Below are 22268 nucleotides of genomic sequence, written 5' to 3'. Positions count from 1 at the left end.
ATCCGGAAAAAGAAAAAGAGAGAGAGAGAGAGAACATACGAAAATACAGCGAGGGGACGCCTATAAACTGTAAAGAAAGAGAGAGGGGGAGAGAGAAGATATGAAACTAGAGAGAGGGAAAGCCGCAGGCATCCGCCTCGCATATTATTGAGCGAGTGACGCGAGAGAGATGCAGGTACATACAGTGAGAGAGAGGGGACGCCAAAGAGAGAGAGAAAGGTATACCATTAGAGAGAGGGAAAGGAGCGGCGCAGGGTGGCGAGACAGTGACGATATAGCAGTCGAAGAGGTGGGTTAGGAAAGCGACAGTGTTGGCGATGGTGACGACAGTTGTAAATGCTAACTGCGGCGAAGAAATGAACGATACATTTTGACGACAGAGAAAACGAAAAAAAGGCGATAATTAGAAAGGATAATGTATCCAATGGACGAAGGAATGAAATTGTTTAAAAAGAAAGGAATGCGATAGAAATATTTAAAACCCGACGCTGAGTGAGTCTATTGTTTATTTTTCTCTCTATCTCTCTCTCATATATGAAAACAATAACAAAAACAAAAACACAAAAAGGCTGTCCTTCCATTTTGGAGTTATAAGCAGACGATAGGATATGAACTGTTATGTCTTTTGGCGGAAATTCTCTCTCGAATCTATTTCAAGTTTGTTTGTTCATCCAGTTACACATTCTCTTTTATTTTCGTTACAATATATTTTTATATATGTAAATAAAATTGTGTTAATTTTTCCATTGGCCTCGGTATTGTTATTTGGATGTGTTTTTCCTGTCTTGTGTTTATAAATGTCTTTCGAGAAAATGGATATATCCCTCCCGTATCTAAAAACCCGGGAAAACTAATTTCTTTTAAATAATTTTTTTTATACTTTGTGTTACGACTTTTACCCCTAGACATTCCAGGTCGTAACAATATATATATACATACAAGCAAACAGTTAATAAATCATGTTAAAAAAACACTTTGAAATGAGTTAAAAACATATTTAATCTGAAAAGGAAACACTAAATAAGTGGATAGTCCTTAATCCGCGGAGTTTTGAAGAAATACTTTCCTTCTAATCAGAGGGTAGGAATTAGCAAAATGCGGGATGGGATTTTAGTATATATATACATATATATATATATATATATATATATATATATATATATATATATATATATATATATATATATTATAGTATCTCTTCGAAATTCCGCGGATTAAGGACTATCCACTTATCTAGTGTTTCCTTTTCAGATTAAATATGTTTTTTAACTCATTTCAAAGTGTTTTTTTTAACATGTTTTATTAACTGTTTGCTCGTATTATAAGCTCTATTTCCTATTTGGTTTTATCGAGCTTTTACATCTGGCTGACATAATTTTATAAATATTAATTCTTTAATATTTATGATATACTTTAATTTTACCATCTTGGATCATTTTAGTAAATTTAATTGCAATTTTTATTATATATATATATATATATATATATATATATATATATATATATATGCATATAAAGTTATGAACAGTACATAGGGCCCGATCAAAGCTGGGCTGAACTGCTAGTATATATATATATTTTTATAATTTATGTACATTTTTTCTGATGCCATATGTATAGAACAAAATTGGAAACCGTTTGTGCCTCTTTCTTCATTACGATCAAGTTCCTCTGTAAAATGCAGAACATACTTACTTTGTAATTTGCTGATAAGAAAAGACTTTCCACTTCCCCATTTGGCATACAAGCCAACAGTGATAGGCATACTTAAGGAAGGTTCGCTGAGTACATCTGCTAAGGCGCTGCTGTAGATTTCATATCCGAGCAAATTCTCAGCATCATTGGCATTCAAATTTCCTAGAAGAAAAAAAAGTCAGGTGTAATGTGATGAGTTAATAAAACAAGAATTGCCACAGAAAAGGCAGCTTTGTTAGACACTAGCAGGACCTGTTAACCGGCATTGCCTGGTGAAAGCATGCCCCCCCCCCCTCCGCCTCCTCGTAAAAAATTCAACTGTGGTTGTTGTTGGTGGGCAATCCCTAATATCCTAATGGGTTTTGGAATAGACACCCTAACCTCCTCATGTTAAAACCATCCTATGGAATAGTGAATTAGAATGCATAATGCATGTCATTATATCCCGAAAACTACTTATCTACCAAAGTTAAAATTGATTGTTCTATTCAGCATAGTCCAAAACCTGTAGAACTCATCAGTTTAAAGGAAATAGTATAGTTGGTGCTAAGGTAAAAAAGTACCTAAAAAAAAGTTAATGTCTGAGCAGTGTGGAAAAGGAGTTCTGAAAGGAGAACTAAACAAAAAACAAAAAAACAATATATAACAAATAAGTATATCTGTGGACAATGTAATAAAGGGTAAATTTGTACTTTAGCGGCATAAATTATTTGACAGACAAAGGAAGTAAAAATAAAAAGTAAATGTAGTCAAGTACAAACTGAATGAAAAGTAATGCAGATGATAATTTATCTTTATTTTAATTCAGGCTTACAGTGTGAAAATGTGTTTTATATAAAAAGAAATAGTTTTTATGATTTCGAAAGTGAAAAAAAAAATTTTTTTTTGCTTAATTTAAAATTTTAATTTTAAAAGAGATCAGTTCATTTTAGCATTGGTTAATTTGGGATGCAGAGACCGGATATGATCTAAAGAAAGCTGTGACATTTTTTTAAAATGTGTAATCACCTCAATCTAGGCTTGGTGCCATTTTGATGTCGGGGGCTACTACAATTCTCTATTAATATGAGATTCGGTGGACGCTTATGAAATTGCCCCCAACCCTGTAAATTCTACAATGTACATTTTTTTTTCTTTTTTCACGTTAATGTCATTGATAACAAACTTAACTTCCAGATAAGAAAAAATTAAAATTGTAAAAAAAACTTTTTTTATGACTTTTATCATCGGGATCAGTTTTCAATGATAATGTTCTACTGAATTGAACACATACTTTGTAATCATCACCGAGAAAAATATTGTTGCAACATTTTTCTTGGTGATGGTCACAAAGTACATGCTCAATTTAGTAGAACATTAATGAGTAAATAATGTTAATCCAAATAATGCGTAATGGCCTGTGCAACTTTTAATTAAATGTTATGGTTAATTTTTGTAAACATCAGTCTGAAAAATAAATGAAAAGCGACGATAACAAAGTATGAATGATTTAAATTTTAGCATCGGTTAATTTGGGATGCTGAAACCGGATATGATCTAAATAAAGCTGCGACATATTTTTTTTAGTATAAGAATGTGTAAATAATGTTATTCCAAATAATATGTAATGGCATATGTAACTTGTAAGTGAATGTTATGGTTATTTTTTGTAAAAATCAGTCTGTAAAATAAAGAAAAAGCAACAATAGTAAAATATAAATGATGTAAAACAATGCATGTCGATTGATCATCCATATTGAATAAGGGCTGTGGTGTTTGTTTTTTGTATGTTTGTGTACAATCTGGAAGAATAGAATTTCATGGTTGCAGCCAATGAGAATAGGCGGAATGTTATTGGGAAGAAATCATTATTTTCGAATAGTGAAGTGCAATGGTAATTGTAGGTGTCTGAGTGTTTAATCCAGTTAATAAGGATGTCAGGTCAATATAGTTATAATGATTATATATTTACCCAGTCTTTACTAGGAGAGTGGGAGGACTTTTCAGGTAGAGGGGAAAATATGAACTACTTCGTCTATAGATTTTGGCAATTGTGATGATGTCACTGATAAGAAGTAATACAGAATTTTATTATAATAAATAAATGTGTCTGTAATGGTGCTCAAAAGTTACATAAGATGGTGGGTAAAAGTTTAGACGTAATAAATTTGTATGTGGCATTTGTTATTGCAAAGGAATTTCTGCAAACATATTATTATATATACGAGATTACAAGCAAGTATATTTTTATTGCTAATGTAATTTGTAAGCTATTTGAGTTCTTTTGAAGAGTTCTGTTAAAGGGAGGTAATGCTGAAAGTTTATCATTGCATAAAGTATGAAGAATTAAATTTTATATTTTTGTAAGCATTTTCACATATGACAACTATGACAGTCTACCTATTAATACCTGTAATATTATCATCATCAGGATTGTAGATTAGCTAATGTGGATGCTGGATTATTTGGATTATTCAGATCACTGTTCTTATCTTACAATCTTACATCGGCCAAATCGTTGAGGGAAACATCCATGATGAGAACATCCAGCCAAAATTGAACTCACTACACGAGTTTGTAGTATAATTCAAATCTTGTCGGTAGCTGATTACTTAATGCTTCCTCAGGGCTATTAAGGGTATTTTTTATTGTAACACCATCACTAGACAGGGTGCCTACCCACGGCTTAAGTGAGTCCCATCTACTCTTGAGAGGAGAGAAGGATAGACCGCGCCAGTTTCTTAACCTGATATTTTACCTTGCGGTAAAGATGAGAACAGTAATCTGAATAATTTGAGCAATACAAATCCTTGTATCAAAATTTCAAAAACGCTGAACTCACCAATTCAGATTCTGGAAATTTTAAAGAGTCTGATTCCAAACGAAGAAATCTTCTAGTGCTAGTATTTTATTGTGTAAGAAGCAACCATGCATATAAATCTCCTGTGGCCATAGTAAGGTGACAATGATTGTGCAAACCTCAAGAGGAACTCTTGCTTATACGACATGACGGAAATTAGAAATGTGTATTACAGAATATTAATTTGTTGAAACTGTTGATAAAATAAATATGCCAATTAAGAATATCTAAAACTGTTTGAATATTGCTATATAAACATTTAAAAATGTAACATATCATTTTTTTTTTTACATAGGCATCACCACTTGTCAAGGCCCAGAGGCCATTTGAGGATAAGGGTTAAAGAGTGTACAGTAGTCAGTTGGACAATATAGTAATCGTTAGTAATGGAAATTTGGTAAATTTGTTAACTTAAGTGGAACGGCTCATCAAGAACTTGTTTACATTGGACTTGAAGACAACCATATTGTAGTCAGCTGGAGAGCAGGCAAACGGAAGACTGTAAGAAAGAAACTTTGTTCATGGAATCTACATTTAGGTTTAGGCACATATAAAGAGTGGGGGTTTCAACTAGACGAGTGTTTCTTGTGAAAGTTTGGCAAGGGGGCGGCATAGATTGGAGCTCAGACGAGCACTTGCCGTGAAAATAATGGTAAAACAGAAACAAACTTTTGTATTCATTCATTGCGATACCAGGTACAGAAATATGAAATATAAGCAAATCATAATTCTTGTACTTACTGTGACCAAATATTTGCGTGAGGATGCCCTTTTGATAATAAGCGTCAATACTGTAAGGTGTTTCACCTCCCTTGTTTGCCTTGTACAAAAGTTGACTATTCTTTGGGTTCCGCAAAAGCATCTCCGTAATTCTTTTGCTACGAGCTCGTAGGGCAATATGAAGGGCCGTGTCTCCTTTCTACAAAAAGAAAAAGATAAGAAAACTATCAAAATAGATATCAACTCTTAAATAAATGCATAAAAACATATGTATAGACTGTGTATAAGTTTATGCCTTTACTGGAAAGAAAGGTCAACATTTTTGACACTTTAATTAGTATTACTTGCAAGTACAAATGATGTTAGTTTAGATATTGTTAAGCGTCGAGACATTATGTTGAACAAAGATGGCGGTAGTAAATCAAATCGGCAAAGAATCAATGCAGTCACGATCTGAAGTGTTGAGTAATTCTTAATAACAAAGATGGCGGCGAAGAATCAATGCAGTCATGATCTCGAGTGTTGAGTAATTCTTAATAACAAAGATGGCGGCGAAGAGTCAATGCAGTCATGATCTAGTCATTTCAAGACAGAGGTTGACAGCGAACTGAGTTGAATCCAAAATTTGATATTTTTATAATAAAGTTGGAGGCTTCTCATTGGTTGATTGTCCTAACCGTAATTTATAAATAAGATCGTCGAAATCATTGGGGTCATTCCCTCATTAATCAAAAACATTTTACAGATATATTTGGTAACTTCGGTGGATGAGGTGCAAACATATACTATGACGAGCATGTGTGGAAACGCTAAAAACTTGTATCCCAATGTCTTAGTTGGGCCTACCTACAGCGAAAATGAGTTCGTCCAACGGCTATAAAAAGCCGATACCAAAGTCATTCGGAAAGCAACTGTTGAGGTTTCTTTGATAACATGTCATGTTGAGTCCTTTTGTTTGGTATCATGTCAAATCGTCCAGAGATGATTATTCGTATTACAGTTACAATAAAACTGTTGCCCTAGAAAAGATGACATGATTCCATTTCCGTTTGATGAAAACCGGTTTTCTTTCTTTGTTGAAGATCATCTACTAGTTGGCCACTTGCGTATAAATCGCAAGAGCGATAGGAGCCTTCTATCATGTCTGAAAGTGACACAAGGTTCAACGAGCGAGATCATTGTACAACTCATGCTCTCTCATGATCCAAGTTATGACAACAGGACCATTGCCAGCACTCTCAAAATGCATCGCTGGATTGCCATGAATAACACGGACATGCCCAGAGTAGTGTCGTTTCAAGTGAGGGCTACATCATGCCAACTCACATCTTTAAAGTCGGATTGAAAGTCATCACCAAAGTGTACCTGGATATACTAAAGACTGTGGTGATCCCCTGGTACAATTAGGTGGCCACTGGCAGACCTTGGGTGTGGCAGCAGGACTCGGCACTGGCCCACAAGTACAAAGAGACCCAGGCTTGGTTCAGAAGGAGTGCTACAACTTTGCACTTTTCTCTTAGTGCTTCCCCTCCTCCCCCGACCCGAACCCACTGGACTACTTCATTTAGTCATACGTCGAGAACATCACCAACATGACCTACCACAACACCAAAGCCAGCCTGATCGCCGCCATCCACTACGTATTCACCGAGCTCCTGCTGGCATGAAGTGGAAAAGGCATGCTCCCAGTTCTGAACTCGTATCAAGGTGGTGATTGAGGCTGAAGGCGGCTACATTGAATAGATGTTAGCTCTACTACATAATCAAGTTACCTGAATTGATTTTTTCAATAAAAGTTTTAAACTAAAACTGTAGCGTTGTTTTCTTTAGGGCAACAATTTTATCGTGCCGCCCTGCATTTGAATTCTTCAGATTACTGTTTTCATCTTGAGTGTTATTCTCACATTTTGTTCAATGTAACCTCCGTCCGTCTTCTTGTCGAACTTCATTTTCCATTAAAATCTTTAATTTCGACTGGAGTGAATATATGATCCATGATATATCCAGAACCATAGTTTTGGACAGGAAAAACAATTAAGAAGGATTATCTAAATAAGAGATTATATTCCAAAAATCACGTAAATTGATCAAGTAGTTTTTTTCTTTTAATAAAAAGTCATTTTTAAACAATTTTAAGCAGTTACTAGCAAATTGTAACCATTACAAGGCTGAAAACAAACAAACAAATCTCAGAAATTCGAATTGAGTTATCTCCCTTAGTTAAAAAAAAAAAAAGAAGAAAAACGAAGGTTATTACAAGATGGCGGAACTAAGCACTCCATAATCACTATCTCATAAAATTTGATTTTTTTAGTTAAAAGAAAAAACTACTTGATGAATTTATGTGATTTTTGGAATATGATATTTTCATTCTGTTACGGGTATTTACATTATACAGATTTTTTTTTTTTTTTATTCCTGTGTTTTTAACATATGAAGGAAGGACACAGATTAACTAGAGAAGAGATGAAATTGATTGGCTTAAGAAGAATCTGCATGATAGTTTTTTTTTCATTTGGATTTACCTGAAATGAAAATAGCAATAAAGCAATTACTGAAAATTAAAAAAAAACTTATTTGGTTCTTGTTCAGAATTGTTCGCTATATTTAAAAACAAAGATATAGAAAAATCTTTATATATATGCATACTCATGACTGAATGGAAATATCATTCCAAAAAGCATGTAAATCAATCAAGTAATTATTTTTTTATAGAAAAATATTTTTAAACGATTTAAGCAATTAATGGTAAATTGTAGCCATTACAAGGTTGAAAACAAACAAAAATGTCTTGGAAGTTTGAACTGAGTTATTTCCTTTTGTTTATTTAAGATGATAGAGCGAGACACTCCATCCTCACTTTTTCATAAAATTTGATTTTCTTAGTTAAAAATGATGACATTTTCATTCTGTCACGAATACATACAAATTTTTCTTTATTTTTGTTTTTTTTAATATAGGAGGAATTTTGGACAAGAACTGAAATTATTCTTACTTTGTCAACAGCAGAGACTTTGGCACCTTTTTCAAGTAGCATCATCACACAGCCTTCATTGCGGTGCCTCACAGCCTTTAAAAGCGGGGTATCACCATCCTGGATAAAAAGTAAAAAAAGACAAAAAAAGACAGGATATTACAGTGTGGAATATGTTGCAAACATAAAAAAAGTTATTATTTTGTTTTAGAATTTTGCTTTGATTGTTAATCTGAACTATTGTTTTCATCTCGGAAGATTGAAGTTACATTTGTGAAAATGTGAAAATAGTAACCAAAATGAGAACAAGTGTTCAAATAATTCGAAATATATAATCTATTATATAAGAAGAATCCTCCATCATCAGAAATCATGCTTCTGAAATAATGCGTGCCATTCACAGGATGACCAAAAATAAAAAAACAAAACAAAAAAAAAACCTTACATGGAATAAACAGAATTGATATTGTAAGTCCAAGAAGGTTTAAAGAATCCAAAATGTGTGGTTAATAGTTCATGTAATAATAAAAAAATATTAGATTATTTCGATCCTTTGGAAGACTGTTCTCATCTTGAGTGTCATTTTCACGATGTTTCGGTCGAGGTAACCTTCAACCTTCTTCAGGTGTATCTTGTTGAACTTGAGAATGTTTCTGCCAGACTTGAGAACTTGAACAGAATTTGAAATGGAACCTTTTATTTACTTCACGGGGGTAGCATGTTCTTGTTCCATCAGCCACTGATTGGATACAGGTCCTAAGTAGTTGCTCACACTGAGAATTGAACCTTCAACTTTCAGGAGAATATCATTTTTACAATCGATTTTTCCAACTACTCTAACCGCTGTGCCATGGGTCCTTGTGAAAGAATCCACCAAATACGAATAACCAATCCTCATCTCAAAAATTACAAAACGTAAAAAATTAAGGTCTTTTTTTCTTGATGCAAGTGTAAATTTGAATTAGTAGCCAATACAATGCAGATTTTATTTTTTAAATAAAAATTTATTTGGGTAGTTTTTTTTTTATATATCTGTTAAAAGCGTTGACTAAAATTTGAAAAATAAAATATGTATTGAATACGTTTGAAGCCAAAATTGCAATGCAAAATTACTAAAATAAACAAGTGTTTATCTTTTAAGAAATATATTTCTTGAAAATAAACACTTGTTTATTTTTAAGAAATATATTTCAGGGTAAATTTAAAAAAATAAACACTTGTTTATTTTAGTAATTCTACATTGCAATTTTGACTTCAAACGTATTCAATACATATTTTATTTTTCAAACATTCATTTATTTAAATATTTTAAATCAACTTAGTTTTAATGAAATACATCAGTATCAGAGATTTAAAAAAAAAATCTGTGTTTAACTGGTTTCTTAACTCACAAATTCAAATTCACATGACTTTTACATTAAAGATAAAAAATATCTAATTCATTTCATGCAAGCCACATGCGTGATTAGAACATTAAAACAAAACTCACTGTTTAAGACAGACTTTGAGTTTCTAGTGATGTCATGTCACAAAGAAGGATAAAGAAAAAAGCACAAATCTATTCCATGCCTAATGAAGAAGTATATCACCAAAACTAATTTGATTTTAAATTTTTACATAAATCAATGTTTATTTTAAAAAAAAAAATGTGGTATTGGGTTCTTAACGTACAAATTTTACTTAAAAAAAAATGCTGGTAAAGAATTCATACCATGAATATTTTTGTACTGTGAATGAGATACCTTTATATTGAGTTTATGCTATTGAAACGCAAATAAAATTAATAGTCTTTTTAAATACAAAAATTTGATTTAAATGATTACATAATTGTTTGAAAATATATATTAAGTTTTATATAATACTAGCATTTCAGCCCGGCATTGCCCGAGTGTTTGGACGTGTATGTTGAGCAAAAAAAAAAAAAAAAAAAAAAGTGGTAGTAGGAAGGCAGGCTTGAACCCGTACTAACAAAGGAGGAAAAGAACGGAGAAAAAAACCTGACGTCTTTGCTGTTACGACCACTGCCAAACCAGAAGTGATTTAGGTTAAAATTAAGGCTAGACAATCGAAAGGAGAGGATGACTTTCGAAAATATCGGCGAAAAAAGCGACTTCCCCTGTAAAAAAGTGCCCAGTTGAAAGTGAAGATATTAATGATTTTAGCCTATTTTTCGATATTTGTTGTCTGAAAGGTCAAATTTTAAAATGATACTGATCTTGTAAAAATCTGTCGCATCTGTCGAAAGTTTTAGGCAGACAAGCAAACATATATACATTTATATATTGATAACTAAAAATTTTCAACCCAAACTGATTAAAAAGCTTGCCCTACTCTGAATACCCTTTATGTAAAATTTCAAATGTTTAGATCAGAAATTGTCTGAGTAATTTGGTAGAGATCGCAGAGGTCAAATCTTTTTTAACTTTGATCCTTATTATGACCCCTTTACATTTATTGTTTGGAGCTCAAATCAAGTTATTTTTTATTATTTTTGCAAGGTGGTCATCACTTATCAAGGCCTGGAAGCCACTCATGGATAAGGGTTATTGCAAGTACAGTACATTAGTGCGGAGATTTAATAAAGTGTCTATTTAAGGGGGCGGTTCATCAGGAATTTGATTATGTTGGGCTTGAAGACATCCAGATTGTAGTCAGGTGGGAAGCAGGCAGACGGAACAGAGTTCCACAGGCGTGAAGAAAGAAGCTTTGTTCATGGAATCTACATTTTGATTTAGGCACAGATAAAGAGTGGGGAAAATTTTTGACAATAGATTCAGCTAGACGGGTGTTTTTTGTGAAAGATTGGCGAGGGGGCACCAGAGATTGGAGTTCAGACGAGCACCTGCCGTGGAAATAACGATAAAACAAGGATAGGCTCGCAATGTCTCTTCTGTGGGAGAGAGGTTGCAGAGTAGAGAAAAGGGCATCCCCCACTAAGCCACAAAGTCTATTTTGTACTCTGTCAAGGCAGGATAGGCTGTTTTTAGCAGCTCCTGCCCAGATATGGTGGCAGTATTCCATCCTTGGACGTACTTGGCTTTTATATAGATAGAGAATTGCATCAGTAGTGAGATATCTTCTGGAGCGGTAGAAGGATCCCACCATCTTTCCAGCGACCTTGGCAACAGACTTGATGTACGTGTTCCATTTCAGATCAGGAGTAAAGGTCAAACCCAGAAGCTTGTCAAAACATATAACATATGTAAGAGCATACACACACATATAAGTAAGATTGGTTGGTTGTTTTTGTTTTACGGCATATCAACCCTTTTCAGATTATTTAATGCCGAATCCAAAGATTTTGAAGAAAGATTTTTTAATAGAATATATTTGTTGTTTTCAAGTCAGTTTCTATTTAACCCATAGTTGGGACCCTAACAGGTACTACCACTCTGGGTCAGAGTGGACCTGAGAGCAATGGTAATTAAAGGGTGACTCCACACTCCCCAAAGCCCACAAGCTGGGGCCTCACCACTGGATATAGTTTAAGGTCATATCCAGGACCTATAAGTAAGAACATTGATAAGAACACACATACCCGTAAAAGTAAAAAGATAGTAAACAAGAAAACGAAGTAGATGTAAACTTAAAAGTAACAAGAAAAAAAAAACAGATGTAAACTTAAAAGTAACAAAAAAACAGATGTAAACTTAAAAGTAACAAAAAAAACAGATGTAAACTTAAAAGTAACAAAAAAAGCAGAAGTAAACTTAAAAGTAACAAAAAAAACAGATGTAAACTTAAAAGTAACAAAAAAAACAGATGTAAACTTAAAAGTAACAAAAAAAGCAGATGTAAACTTAAAAGTAACAAAAAAAGCAGATGTAAACTTAAAAGTAACAAAAAAAACAGATGTAAACTTAAAAGTAACAAAAAAAACAGATGTAAACTTAAAAGTAACAAAAAAAAACAGATGTAAACTTAAAAGTAACAAAAAAAACAGATGTAAACTTAAAAGTAACAAGAAAAAGCAGAAGTAAACAAAATAGTAAAGTGAACAATTAAATAAGTAATAAATAAAAGACGCAAAAGCCATTCATTTAACAAACTGCCATATATATTTTCATAACTTACTATCTAGCTCTACCTATGTATTGAACACTGTTGAAATAAATATTGAAAATTTATGTATAAAATTATATCATGTGATTAAATGAAGTAATCATATATACTAGCAGGACCTGTGGAAATTCATATATAATATATTGATGTTGACATTCTGTAGATGTTCAGTGTAAATGGAGATACTCTGATATTTTAGCTTTTTTGTTAAAATTGCAAAAGTATTTATCTAAGCTAGCATGAACACCTGGTAAAGCCCGGCCGTAAAGTACGCTTAAATATGATATTTTAATTCTTTCAGATTTTGTATATATAATTATAGAGTTAATGTTCTATCGATTTTTATATGCTATAAAGTTGCGATTTCAAAAATAAAAAAAATATCCATATGACTTGGGTGCATTAGCTTGAATCGAAACTGAAATAAAAACTTATGAAAAAAAAATATATTATATATATATATATATATATATATATATATATAACTTGAGTTCCCTCAACCATAATCTAAGCCGAAACCAAAACTTATGAAGAATTCTTGATAAAGTTATTTCTAAAAAAATAGATGATTTAAGTGTCATCAGCTATTATCGAAACCGGCACCAAAACTTATTAAGAATTCTTGGTAAAATTATTTATGACAAGAAATAGAAGAACATAACAATTAAACGACCCGGATGTAAGCGTGACACAAAAAAAACACACATGCTATCGTATTAATATCTATATATATAAAGAAATATTGAAATGTTGAAAAATAAAATTGAAATGTTGAAAAATAAAATAGGAAAATCTACAAAGTTTATTAAATTATCAAGGATTTTCCATACTAATAATTTCTTTGCTTTGATTGCTTGGTTTCTTCACCTGTACCAGCATGTAGACATTCAAATTTAAATGTAATGTAAACAAACATCTTGCTTACCTTGTTACAAATCTCAAGATCCGGGTCTAAGGCCAGTAACTGCTTGACGATGTCATTGTGTCCCTTGTCTACGCCCCAATACAGAGCAGTTTTCCCTTCCTTTGAATTAAAAAGAAATAAAATAAAATTACCAACCGTCCCCAACTCGAAAAAATTATTCATATTTAGAAAAACAAAAAAAAAACTAATTGTAGATTTCATATTTTATTACAAAAAAATTGACGTTTATTCATAATTACCCTTCTCATGAAGAAACAAAAATAAAGAGAAATCCTTATAATATATGTACCCGTGACAGAAAGAAATATCAAACACAAAGAATCACGTAAATTGATGAAGTAATTTTATTTTTATAAAGAAAATCATTTTTAAGCAAATTTGAGTTTTTCTAATGCCTCCCCTCCCCACGTTAAGAATAGCTTTCTAAAATTTTGCAAAAGTTTGAATTGTTTGGAGTTACTTCCCATGTCCTAAAAATATGGTGTTGAGAAATTGTCGATAGTTGTTTAGCTATAAAATTTGATTTTCTTTTTTTTAAATAAAACCATTTGATCAGTTTACATGATTTTTGGAATACAATTTTTTCTTTTCAGTCACATGTACGTAAATAATACAAATTTTGCAGTGCAATTCCAGAGTTCAATAATTAAAAAAAAAAAAATACAGAAAAATCTTTGTGATGTGCACACCTGTCACAGAATGAAAATGTTATATTTCAAAAATTATGCAAAAAAAAAAAAAACAACAAAAAAACTAATTTATGTGATTATTGGAATATGATATCTTTGTTCCATCACAGGTACATACATCATTTTTATGCATTTTTTGTACTTTTTTTTAAAATTAGGTTGAACTCTGTACTTGCACTGAATTTTCTTTATTTTTTGTATTTTTGTTTTTTCAGGGAGAGCGTAGTTCTGGATTGCATCATCGTTTAAAATTTTATTTAACAGAGATTTGAAACAATAAATGCTGAGACGACAAAATAAAAATAAAAAAGAATCGTAAAACATTGACATTCATATTTTTAAACAAACACTAAAATATTTTTTTTTTTTTACTTTATTAAAATGACTAGCGAGGGGTACCCGGCAAATTAAATAGACAGGCGAGCTTCGTTGTTAACTGTGAAATATTACGATTTATATGTGATATAAAAAGTTTTAAAAAGTTGTGAACCGACCGACCGCTTCTCTGAAAAAAGCCTTTTGTAGACATACAGAAAAAGCGAACACACATACATACATACATTTTCGCTTTTATATTTATAGATAAAATTATGAAAGAATTTTTTTTTATAATGGTAAAACTTTTTATTTTATGAAAAACATTCCAAACTTACTGCTCCTGCTACATCGACATCAGCGTGTTTGGAAAGTAAGATTTTGACGACATCCGAATGGCCACCCTTGACGGCATGCATCAAAATTGTGTCACCAGCCTGCCAAAAAAAACAAAAAAAAAAAAAAAAAAACACATGATGAATGAATCAATATAAAAGATTGATACATAATCAAGGCAATACATCATTTTTTTTTTCACAATTTTACAAAATTTTTATCAATCTAAAACTTCTTGGTCTTTCCATCTCATCAAATCTTTCTTGGAGTCCATACGTTAGATTCATTGCTTTTTCTGCTTCTTGTAAAAAGCGGTTTTCTTTGTTGCTCTAAACATTTACTCACACCTGAGCCTAATCTCTATCTCTACAAATTTACTATCAGACCATGTATGGAGTATTGTTTAAATATTTCCCTGGTGAATTTTTTGCCTGAGTGTTCTTGATAAGGTGCAGAAACGTATTTATAATTTGATTGGCCCTCCTCATCCGTCTTTTCTGTGCTCTCTCTCTCATACAGACGTGATGTTGCTAGTCTCAGTCTTTTTTTATAAATACTATCATGGCATGTGTTCTTCAGAATTGTCTGATCTATTTATCACTTCCTTTGGTCCAGCTCGTGATCTCCAACAATTCGCTGATATCTCATTTTATACAGCTCCTTTCTAAAGACTGCAAAGTTATGGAATTCTCTTCCTGTTGACCGTTTTCCTCCTACTTTTAAACTTTGGTCTTTTCAAGACTAAGGTCAATAGGCATCTTCTGTCTTTGCGATAATCATCTTTCGTTCTTGTTAGCTTCTTACATCAAATGGTTTCATGCCTTGTCTGGAGAGATTTCCATGAAAAAATAGTTTACCATCGTGTTAATGTTAAACTTCTTTCTGAATAATAGTATGGATTTAGGCAAACTTGTTCTACTGTGGATATCTTAATGAGTATCTTTGAACATATCTACCATATAAAGTAGAAACCCTGCATTCGGCATTAAAAATTAGTAACAAAATACAATACAGTACATAATACACATGTATATAATCAAATAATATTATAAATAATAGTGTAAGGCAGGGAAAATACTGTAACCAAGGGCCGGAAAAACATTGTATTCCACATCGTAACCTAAAAAACCGTATCCCAGGGTTCTACTGTACAGGACAAGGCAGGTTAAGCAAAGCCAGTAGTACTTGATATATCCAAAGCTTTTGATCAGATTTTGCAATGAAATTTTTCACATGCAAATTAATTTGTTTTACTAATTAGCAATCATCATCATGGCTTGATTTTGACAAGGATTGAACTCACAACTACATTGTCTGCAATCTGGTGTTTTACCACCGAGCTACTCGTACAAAGCCTTGGTTGAAAATATGTTTTTTATTGCTTAAATAGTGTAACAATAAAAACTGACATGGTTAGAAGATCTGCAGTTTTTGCAATTCAAAGAGTGAGTTTTATTTTAAAATATGGATAAGAAGGCTGTTAACAATGTAGAATACTGGGATGTTGAAATGACGTAATGTATGAACAAAAACCAACAAATGAATGAAGATCACATTTAAGTCATAAATCTTTGCATTTTTATTCATTTTTCAAAATCTTTCACACATGAATTCAGTAAATATGGATTTACCGTTTAATATATTGATGGGATTTCAAGAACTCTTTAAAAAAGAAAAACCAAAAGTATGCCATAAAAACGGATATGTACGGCATAAACACATTGGTTCTTGTTAGATCACCGAAGTTAAGCAAAGTTGAATCTGGTAAATATCAGATGGGTGACTAATTTGAAAATTCCAGGTGCTGTATGTAGGAGGACGTTAACACTTCTGTGCAAGAACTACACGTGACTGGGAATCACTTGTAAATATCATACGCCCATACTTCAGAAGAAGACGGTTAAATCTACCTAGGGTTAGGGTTAGTACTGTATTTACATTTCCATAAAAAGGAACAAAGGACAGCGAGATAAAAGGAAAGTGACTTTATTAAAATCTATATATTTATTTTTGTTATTAGAGTTTTTTTTATATTAATTTAAATCAATTTGTTATTATTAATTCATATTATTATTATTATTATTATTATTATTTATTATTTTTATTTAAAAACATTTAAATGCATTAGTGTTGGTTCAATTAATCAAAATCAGAATTGTGAATCGAAAAAAAACAGAACTTTTAGGGATCCAATAAATTTTAGCAAATTTTACAATGTTCAAATTAATTCTTTTTATTATTATTTTTTTAACATAATTTTCCACAGCTTGTATTAATGACGAAATGATAAATATTTATTGCTTTTAAACTACCAGTAAAACTAAAATCTATAGGTCGCACCCATAAGTGTATCTTTATATTTACGAAAATATATGCACAAATTACATTGGTTTTTGTGGCAATCTGCCCCCCCTCCCCAAATCTATATATTTAGGAATTTTAAAAGAATCAAAATCGGTAATTGTATCAGAATTGAATATTTAGAACAGAATTAGTAATTGACGGAGAAACGGAGAAAACTATTGGAATTGTCCCATCATTAATATGTGTGTGCATACATTAATATAAACATACATATACACACACGTGTGTGTATGTGTATATAGTCAGGTCATATCATATGCTACTGGTACCATGTAACCCAGTACTACCTGCCTCATGGTCGGGTCACCGGCGACTAAACTGGTTCTCTCACCACACTTGTTTGGTGAGGAGGGTGGCTAGTCTCCCTGAAGGATTAAAAACAAGGCCTTTCAAAGGGCGAATGAACCCTTTTTCGAGGTCAACGGCCAACTAGCACCGTATGTATTTGTGTGTATGTATGAGTGTGCTGGGGTGGAGAGGGCTCCCGCAAGCCGTGGTGAAAGCAACCTAAGAGAAGCAAGTCTCTGATTTAAAAAACCATAAAGCGGGAGATCAGTACCCGCATTAAGCTGGTCTGCAGTTTAACTTGTTGCTGGCTAACTTGCTCTTGCTTGTTGCTGGATCTCAACATTTTGAACCGAAAGAGAGACTTAGCTGTCATACAAAGCTAAAACTCTGTAACATTATCTATGTATAGACACTCCCTCAGGCTTTTGTCTATAAAAATGGTCCTGTGGCGATGGAAGTCATTTTTGGGCTCATGGACTTTAAGTGTCTGAGGGAGTGGCACTCGTCTGACAAGACGTTGCAATCATCATATATATATATATATATATATATATATATGTACATATTTCTTTTCAGAGTTGTTTTGCGTGATATAAGCATTGTTTAAATTTTAAAATAAAATGCGTATGAATTATAACGCAATATTTAGTAAAATAAACAAATATTGGAGGAAGTAGGTAATAAAGCTTCACTTAGACAAGACAGGCTTCAGGTGACACCAATTAAACCCTCAACTTGGCACGTTTGGGCAGCATTTTCGCAGCCAAGAGTGTGTTTTGTCACAACTTTAATTAATCTTTGGATCGATATTTTCATTGAAAACTACATAAATAAAAATAAATAAAACTAAATAAATAAATAAAACTAAATAAATAAAACTAAATAAATAAATATTTAAAAATAAATAAATAAAACTAAATAATTAAAAATAAATAAATAAAACTAAATAAATAAATAATTAAAAATAAATAAATAAAACTAAATAAATAAAACTAAATAAATAAATAATAATAATAATAATAATAATGAGTTATATTATTTATTTGTGATCAAGATTGATTTTTTTTATAGAGAGTGTGTTTATTTACAAAATTTTTACTAAAATTATTTAAACTAAAATTTGGATGAATAATTTTGCCAGGTTTTGCATGTATATCACATTTAAAATTGTCGCTGGCAAGTAGTTGTTTACATGTAAAAAAACAAGTCAATCCAGTCTAGAGTAATTCCAGTCTAGAGCATTTGCGAACATCCAAACAAGTCAATTATTTTATATTTATTTGCGGACTGCTATCCTCATATTCATAGTCGTTATTTCACCATGTTTCAACCAACTATTCCCTTGGCCTTCGTTTTATTTAAAAGGTTCTAAATTTTCAATTATTACGCCGGTTATTATTATTATTATTTTTAGTTTAATTTTTTAAATATATAAACACACTTGGTTGCAGATACGGTACTCTAGGATTGACTTTTGTTTTTACATGAAAACAACTACTTGCTAGTGAACAATTTTAAATGTGATATTCATTAAAAACATGGTAAAAATATCAATCCAAATTTTGATTTAAATAATTTTAGTAAAAATTTTGTGAATAAATGCACTCTCCATGTAAAAAAAAAAAAAATCAAATTTGATCGCGAATAAATAACTCATTATATTTTATTTATTTATTTTTTTTTACATTTTTATAAAAATATCAATCCAAAGATTAATTCAAGTTGTGAAAAAATGCACTCTTAGTCGCGAAAATCCGCTCGAACATGCCAAGGTAAAGGTTTAACTGGTGTAACCCAAAACCTGTCCTTTTCTAAGTGAACCCGGCCATGGTCTTTATTACCTTTTTTTTTTTTTTTTTTTTTTTTACAAAGGCATCACCACATTATCAAGGCCCAGAGGCCACTCAAGGATAAGGGTTAAAGAGTGTACAGTAAAAATTGGTCAATATAGTAATCATTAGTAATGAAAATTTGGTAAATTTGATAACTTATATGGAACGGCTCATCTAGAACTTATTTACTTTAGACTTGAACACAACCATATTGTAGTCAGCCGGAAAGCAGGAAAACGGAAGACAATTCCACAGGCGTGCAGTTCTAAGAAAGAAGCTTTGTTCATGGAATCTACGTTTAGGTTTAGGCACAGATAAAGAGTGGGGGAAATTATTGATAGTGTTTACAGCTAGACGAGTGTTTCTTGTGAAAGTTTGGCGAGGGGGGACCATAGATTGAAGCTCAGTTGAACACTTTCCATGAAAATAACGATACATTAGAGACAAACTCGCAACATCTCTTCTGTGAGATAGAGGTTGCAAGGAGGAGAAAAGGACATCTCCTACGAGACTACGAAGTCTATTTTGAACTCTATCAAGGCAGGACAAGTCCTTTCTAGCAGCTCCTGCCCAGATGTGGCAACAGTATTCCATCCTTGGACGTACCTGGCTCTTATATAGATAGAGAATAGCATCAGCAGTGAGATATCTACCGGATCGATAGAAAGATCCCACCATTTTTCCAGCGGCCTTGGCAACAGATTTGATATACGTGTTTCATTTAAGATCAGGAGTAATGGTCAAGCCCAGAAGCTTGTCAAAACTTGAGGCCTCCTGAAGACGAGAGCCATTCATTTCAATTGATGACAAATGTGGATTAGAATGTTGATGATGTAAAGAGAGAAGCTTGGTTATAGATGCATTAAAAGTAACCAGCCACTCCTTTCCCCATTGTACTACGTGCTCAAGATCAGAGGAGAGAGAATTGGAGAGAACTTGGTCGTTTACTGTCTTAGATGTGCTACCATAAATGGTAGTGTCGTCAGCATAAATGTCTACAAATGATGTAAGGATATGATTTGGAAGATCATTAATGTAGATCAGGAAAAGAGTTGGGCCCAGGATGGATCCCTGAGGGACACCGGCATTAATACTGTGAGCTTCTGGTTTTTGCCCCTCAACTACTACTCTTATGAACCTATCAGAGAGAAATGATTTAGTAATTGAGAAGACTTTTCCAGCTATACCATAGCTAGCGATCTTATGAAGTAAACCTTTATGCCATACCCTATCAAAGGCTTTAGATATGTCAAGAGCAATTGCCCTAGAAAGATTGCCACCGTCGAGAGATTTGCTAATCCTATGCGATATAACTGTAAGGACATCTGCTGTAGATCTAGCAGAACGGAAACCATATTGAGTGTCACTAAGAAGGTTATTTTTGTTGAGATGGTTGATTACTTCTGTATTTAACACAGATTCTAGCAACTTACTCATGACGCACAGGAGACTTATTGGCCTGTACTGAGAGGGTGATGAGCGATCACCTGAATTCTTAAATACAGGGCATACTGATGAGATTTTCCAGGGAGATAGGAAACTATTCTCCTTAAGACAACGTTTAAACAGTTTTGTAAGTATGGGCGCTAGTTCAGGTTGAAGTTTTTTGAGTACTATAATTGGAATACCATCAGGGCCAGTTGCTTTACTCGAATCAAGGTTTTTGATTAGCTTCGCAACATCACGTACAGATATACGTATATCACAAAGCGTGTTTTCTGATACAGGAGGAAATATTGGGGGTTGGCGGTCTTGGTCGCAAAGGGTAGAATTAGCTGCAAAGTTCTTGACAAAGAGTTTGGCTTTGTCTGATGCTGACGAGATTACCTCAGGTCCATTGATAATAGTTGGGATGGAGCACACGCTTCTGTTCAGGATTCTGTTTGCTATTTGCCAAAACTGGTGGGAACCAAGCCGCTGCTCAGCCACTTTGGACTTAACAGATTGAGCATACAACTCTCTTGCGTTCCTTATTACTTTCTTACAATGGTTGCTGGCAGTCCTGAAAACGGCTTTAGTTTCCATACATCTATTACGTTTGAAGCAGTGGAAAAAGTGATTTCTGTGCGCAATGGCAGCAGCACATTCTGGAGAGAACCATGGCTGGCTGTTAGGTTTTTGCTGAAACTTTTTAGAGGGTATGAAATGGTCAATACCTACAATTAACCATTCAGTCAGGTCTAATACTATAGAGGACACATCCTTTTTAAACATGGAATGCAGAGGTAGATCAGATATAAATGTACGGAAGCTATCCCAGTCAGCCTTAGTGTATCGATATACTGTACGATGAAGAGGTACGTCTGGGGACTTATTACATTTCATTTTTATCTTAATTGATACAACAGAGTGGTCGGAAGATCCAAGAGGCGACAGAACAGAAACTGAACATAGTTCAGGGCAAGTTGTGAGAAAAAGGTCTAGTAGGCTCGCATACTGGCCGTCATTATCGGGCACACGGGTAGGTTCCTGAACAATCTGAGTGAGGTCATAGGCAATGGAGAAATCATGACAGAACCTCCCCTCATCATCGGTCTTGTTTGAGTGGGTCAACCATTCAATGTTGTGAACATTGAAGTCTCCACATACGTGAATGTTAGCTGAAGGATAAGTAGAAAGGACTTGGTCAATTTTCTCAGATATGCTTTGAAAGATAGTAACTCCGCTGTTGTGGGGGCGATAGAGAGTAAATATAAATGCAGTAGTGTGAGCTAAAGCAACCCGGAAGCACATATAGGGTAAGTTAGGATCTTCCCTGGAGATGTCTCTCCCACATGGAAAGCTATCTTTAATAAAGGCACATATTCCATGCCCATGGCGATCTTGGGGGTCAGATTTAGAAGTTAAGTTAGAGTATCCTGTAATTGCAAACTCATCTAGGGAAATAGCCTGTCCAATGCCAGTTTCACTTAAAAATAAAAGGTCTGGTTTAGTCTCCTGTAATTGGGTTTTAACCTCTGGAAGGTTAGAACGAAGACCCCTGATGTTGGAGAAGGAGACATGGTAGTAGGGGTCTACGTTGGAAGTTGGAGAACCGGGTTTAATCGTGTACCTACTTCCTCCCAAATATTTGTTCAAAATGAATATTTCAGCATAAGACACCATCTTCAGAATTTCATAATGTTAAATGGAAGAAAGCTAAGTACAGAGTCCGTGTGTTGTTCGTTTGCGGTGATATATTTGAATGCCGGAAGAATGCGCTTGGCGCATGTGATATGAAATCATTATG

The 22268-nt window shown here is 33.1% G+C and overlaps 1 protein-coding gene across 3 annotated transcripts in view; it reads right to left on the bottom strand.

Moving 5' to 3' along the window:
* LOC145259135 (kinase D-interacting substrate of 220 kDa B-like) overlaps positions 1–22268 on the bottom strand; it is a 160961-nt gene that overhangs the window by 71504 nt on the left and 67189 nt on the right. For all 3 annotated transcript variants that reach the window (XM_080116817.1, XM_080116818.1, XM_080116819.1), the window contains exons 10-14: positions 14558–14656; positions 13216–13314; positions 8250–8348; positions 5276–5453; positions 1696–1857 (exon numbers count right to left, since the gene is read on the bottom strand). In XM_080116817.1, the coding sequence (XP_079972943.1) occupies positions 1696–1857; positions 5276–5453; positions 8250–8348; positions 13216–13314; positions 14558–14656 (637 nt within the window). The remainder of the gene's footprint in view (positions 1–1695; positions 1858–5275; positions 5454–8249; positions 8349–13215; positions 13315–14557; positions 14657–22268) is intronic.

This window comes from Euprymna scolopes, chromosome 34 (genome assembly GCF_053919585.1).
Source record: "Euprymna scolopes isolate OS-2025 chromosome 34, ASM5391958v1, whole genome shotgun sequence".
NCBI lineage: Eukaryota > Metazoa > Mollusca > Cephalopoda > Sepiida > Sepiolidae > Euprymna > Euprymna scolopes.
Note: the sequence above shows the minus strand (reverse complement) of the source record. Positions and strands in the feature narration are given on the sequence as shown.